Here is a 3,880-nt window from a genome sequence, read left to right as displayed (position 1 = left end):
GTGGTACAATCTGTAGACACCAGAATAATAAAAGCGAATATATTCTGCTGGCAGGTTTCTACATTTGAAGTTAATTTATGCGTTAAACTGTTTCACAGGAGTGATCGTAGCACTCTGCATCAGCAGTGCTGTGTCTGACTCCCTGCCAGCTCCCAGATCAGCTTCTCTGATTGGTTGATGTGGCGTGAGCAGCAAAAGTTCAATGTATTCCTTCTCCAGCATAACGGAGGCCAGCTGAGCTTGGCTATTTTCCAGCGACTCTCTCAGAGCTTGAAAATCCTTATGCAGAACTTCTACCAGGGCGAGGCGGGCGTCCAGGCTGGTTAGCTTTCTGTCGATGGATTGCAGGACGCCGCTGTAGCTCCTGTCTGGAGACAAAGTAGAGGTAGAAGCATTACGATGTTGTCAAAACACTCATCCAGGTAGCTCTCCAGGCTCGTCTTCCAGTTTGTTCCCTCGGAAATATGGGACAATTGTTAAAGTTTAAACCTACTTTGTTTAAATTACAATTATTGGCTTACTTACCTGAGTGGATTTGTTTTTGAATTACCTGCATGTCGCCGTTTTACTTACGCACACAGCTCCCGTGAGATCTCAGCTGTTCATTCCCTCCTCTGCTCAACAAACACTTTGCAAGAGTTTTTTTCCATCCTTCAAAGCAGCTCAGGGAGATAGGATAGCAGAGAGAAAGAAACAGAGATTTGAAGAGTTGTTGAGACATTTACAACTGCATCTCCCACTGCGATAGTTTGTGGTGTTGATTTGTTAAAACGTTTCTGATCAGTTTACTGTGGTAAATGTGTGTCCTTTGTGTGCAGGGCCATTCTGCTGTGATGAACAACCCTTCCAGGCAGCCCCTGTCCCTGAATGTGGCCTACAGGTCTGTTCCTGCTCACCTTTATCAAAATAAAATTCAACTACTTTTTTATTCTCATATTCCATTTAGGGAGAAAAAGTCCAGCAACTAATGGCACCAAAGGGCTGACACAATTAATAATTTTAATCTCGTTTAATTGACACCGATACCATTTTGAGAGCCAACAGTTTATTCAACTATTGTCACCTATTTATGGTAGGCAATAAAAAGTTCTACTGGATTCACTTTTAGTCTTTTTCCCCTCTTTCATAAAGGTAGGCAGCAGCTTGACAGCCATGATGGTAATTATTTTATATCCAATTAGCCTGCAGTTCTTCATATATAAACACACACACATCAATTTTAAACAGATGTTATCAGCTGATACTGTACAGCCAGGTCGGTATTGGGGCCAAAAAATGGCATCGACGCAACACTAGAAATAATTGCCAACTAATTTAGTAATTTATTAATTGTTAACTGAAATATAGAGACTCTAAAACATACCCTTAACTGACAGTGACCCACTTAAAGCAGTCACTATACTAGGGATGGAACGATTTATGAAAACCGTCCGAACCGTTCAGTTCGACTGTCTCTGTTCGGTTTGCGTGTGTTGCGTTCGGTTCATGCGCTGCTCCTTTTTTCTCATAGGAGAAACATGTACACTCCAGAGCAGAAGGTGGCGGTACTGCGACCAAAGCCAACCACCAGTAGTTAACAAGAAGAAGAAGAAGCGAAGCAGCTTAGCCAGGTGTAGCAGAAAAAAATCAGTTGTTGTGGAGAATTGTGTGGGTATGGCGAGTGGGGAAAAAACAGGAGCTGGAAGACGCGCCAGCAGCACTTTATAGGTCTGCTGTATGGGACCGCTTTGCATTTAGAGTGACCTACAATGATGCCGGAAAGAAAGTTGTGGATAAAAGTGCGTTTTGTTTATGCAAACAGCAACATGACCAACATGTCAGGCTAACCCCGAAATCCCACATACTCCGTCAGTGCTCCGCCCCGCTGCGCTCCAGACCGCCTGCACAAAGCAAAGCCTACAGCCTCCGCTGTGGCTCCCGTCCGCTCCGCTCGGAGTTCCTTGGAGATCGTAGAGGGCATGATTAAATTCAAAGCAGCAAAACATACGAAAATGATCCAGGGTTTCCGCGGATCATTAAAAATAATTGCAATTCCTTACTTTTTTTGGATTTTTTCATTAATTTCATAAAAAAAAAAGTTCATTAATTTTTTTTATTTTTCGGTGTAACAAGAAACATACCGAACCAAAAAACCGTGACCACGAAACCGTGAACCGAACCGTTCCACCCCTACACTATACCAAAATTGTTAAGAATAGAAATAATTGCATTTAGGATAGAAAAATCTTGTTGATCATCGATATGCTCTATCCAGAACTCCTGGAAAAGTTTTGCTGCACCAGGTCTGATTCTGGAAAAAAATCTTCCTGGAAAAAGGAATCTTCTATCTGATTTTTTTTCCCAGTGTTTTATTGTCATTACACTGTCACAAGTTCAGAGCAACAAAATTCACTCCTTGCATTTAACTCATTCTCTTTGGGGAATGCACCCAGGGAGCAGAATGTGAGTTAGGGGTCTTGCTCAGGGACCCAAAGTGGCAGTCTGTGGGAGTGGAGCTGAACTCAGAACCTGAGGATGCTTCTCACCACTAGGCCACCACTCTGCAAAGCAGGCATTAGCGTGAAGGGTCTCGCATGTTTCTGAAATGGAGGTAATGTTGGCTCTAAATAGAAATGCAAAACCACCTTAGTCTTAGTTTCAAGAACTGAATTAAAAAATTTAATATTTCTAATCTTAAAAAAAAAAAGTCTAATTCAAGAATTTTTAATGTTTCAAACCTTAGCTTTTGTTTCTAATCCGATTGTAGAAAGTCTGACGCTTCCTGTACATCATGTCTAGTTATTTGTATTTATTTATTTAGGCGTTGCCTTAAGATGCTAGCTGCCGGTCTCTTCCTTCCTGGCTCTGTGGGAATTACTGACCCCTGTGAAAGTGAAAACGTCAGTGTACACACAGTCATGACTTCAAAACAACAGGTATGTGTTTGATCCTTCCAATCATTGCAGGTCATACAAGGTTTAGGATCATGCTGTTTAACTTCTTCCTCATGTGAGGTTAAAAAATGCTGATTGGTGCAAAGTTTTATTCTGTTTTGATTTTCAAAGTAGTGAGGGTGACCGGACGTCCCGATTTGTGCAGGACACAGTTTTCTCATTCCCACCAAGTGAAGTGAAGTGATTAATAAGATGTAATTTTATAAGAATTAAATCGTAAATTTACAAGAATTGTCCTGCAGTATTAACCATTCAAAATGTCCCCACTTTCCTTGATGGGTCCTTGGCTGGTCGCCTACAATTCCTTTTTAAACATCAATATTTGTACTAAAATATTCTTTCTGTCATGATTTGTGGACATAAAGAACTAAATAAAAGTATCATCTCCTGGTCAGACCCTGTAATTCAGTCAAAGGGTGGAGTCAGAATAAAATATGCAAGGGGGGGGTGTCACTCCAGTGACTGGAAGTTGGAGGGGATTTCGCTGGAATTGGAGGGAAGTGGGCTGCCATCTCGCTGGCGTTTGACTGGGAAGGGCCATTTTGAACGGCTGCTGCTGTAATATCATGAGAATAAAGTTGTATTTTAAGACAACTCTTACAAGAAGCACTATCTTCCCTAAAATGAGGAATGTCTAGCATCTTGTGAAGCTACAGTAAACTTCAAAAATAAGTAGGGATGGGGATCGTTAATATTTATTGATATCGATACCTTTATCGATACTCCTTATCGATCCGAGTCTTTATCGATACCACTATCGATACTTTTCTGCTATTTGGTGGAAAGACGATGCGACAATATGTTTTAAACAGAACTGGTATTGCTTTTATTGCTTAACAAGTGAGCATAACAGCCTTCAATAAACATGGCTAATGTAATAGGCCACTTCGAAATGACATAAAAATAACTAGAATATCAGCAGCACCAAATGAAAAATAAAATGTCAT

At 40.9% G+C, this 3,880-nt stretch overlaps 1 protein-coding gene across 1 annotated transcript in view; it reads left to right on the top strand.

The window, feature by feature from the left end:
- The window catches only part of LOC107085978 (interleukin enhancer-binding factor 2 homolog), a gene marked incomplete at its 5' end in the record, with an annotated part of 6,907 nt that extends 3,980 nt beyond the window's left edge, over window positions 1–2,927 (top strand). The window contains 2 exons of the mRNA XM_015376683.1: window positions 819–880; window positions 2,801–2,927. Of these exons, the coding sequence (XP_015232169.1) occupies window positions 819–880; window positions 2,801–2,927 (189 nt within the window). The remainder of the gene's footprint in view (window positions 1–818; window positions 881–2,800) is intronic.
- Window positions 2,928–3,880: the final 953 nt, after the last annotated feature.

The sequence above is a fragment of the Cyprinodon variegatus genome, unplaced genomic scaffold (assembly GCF_000732505.1).
Source record: "Cyprinodon variegatus isolate N-32 unplaced genomic scaffold, C_variegatus-1.0 Scaffold139, whole genome shotgun sequence".
NCBI lineage: Eukaryota > Metazoa > Chordata > Actinopteri > Cyprinodontiformes > Cyprinodontidae > Cyprinodon > Cyprinodon variegatus.
This window is presented reverse-complemented; position numbering and strand designations above follow the sequence as displayed.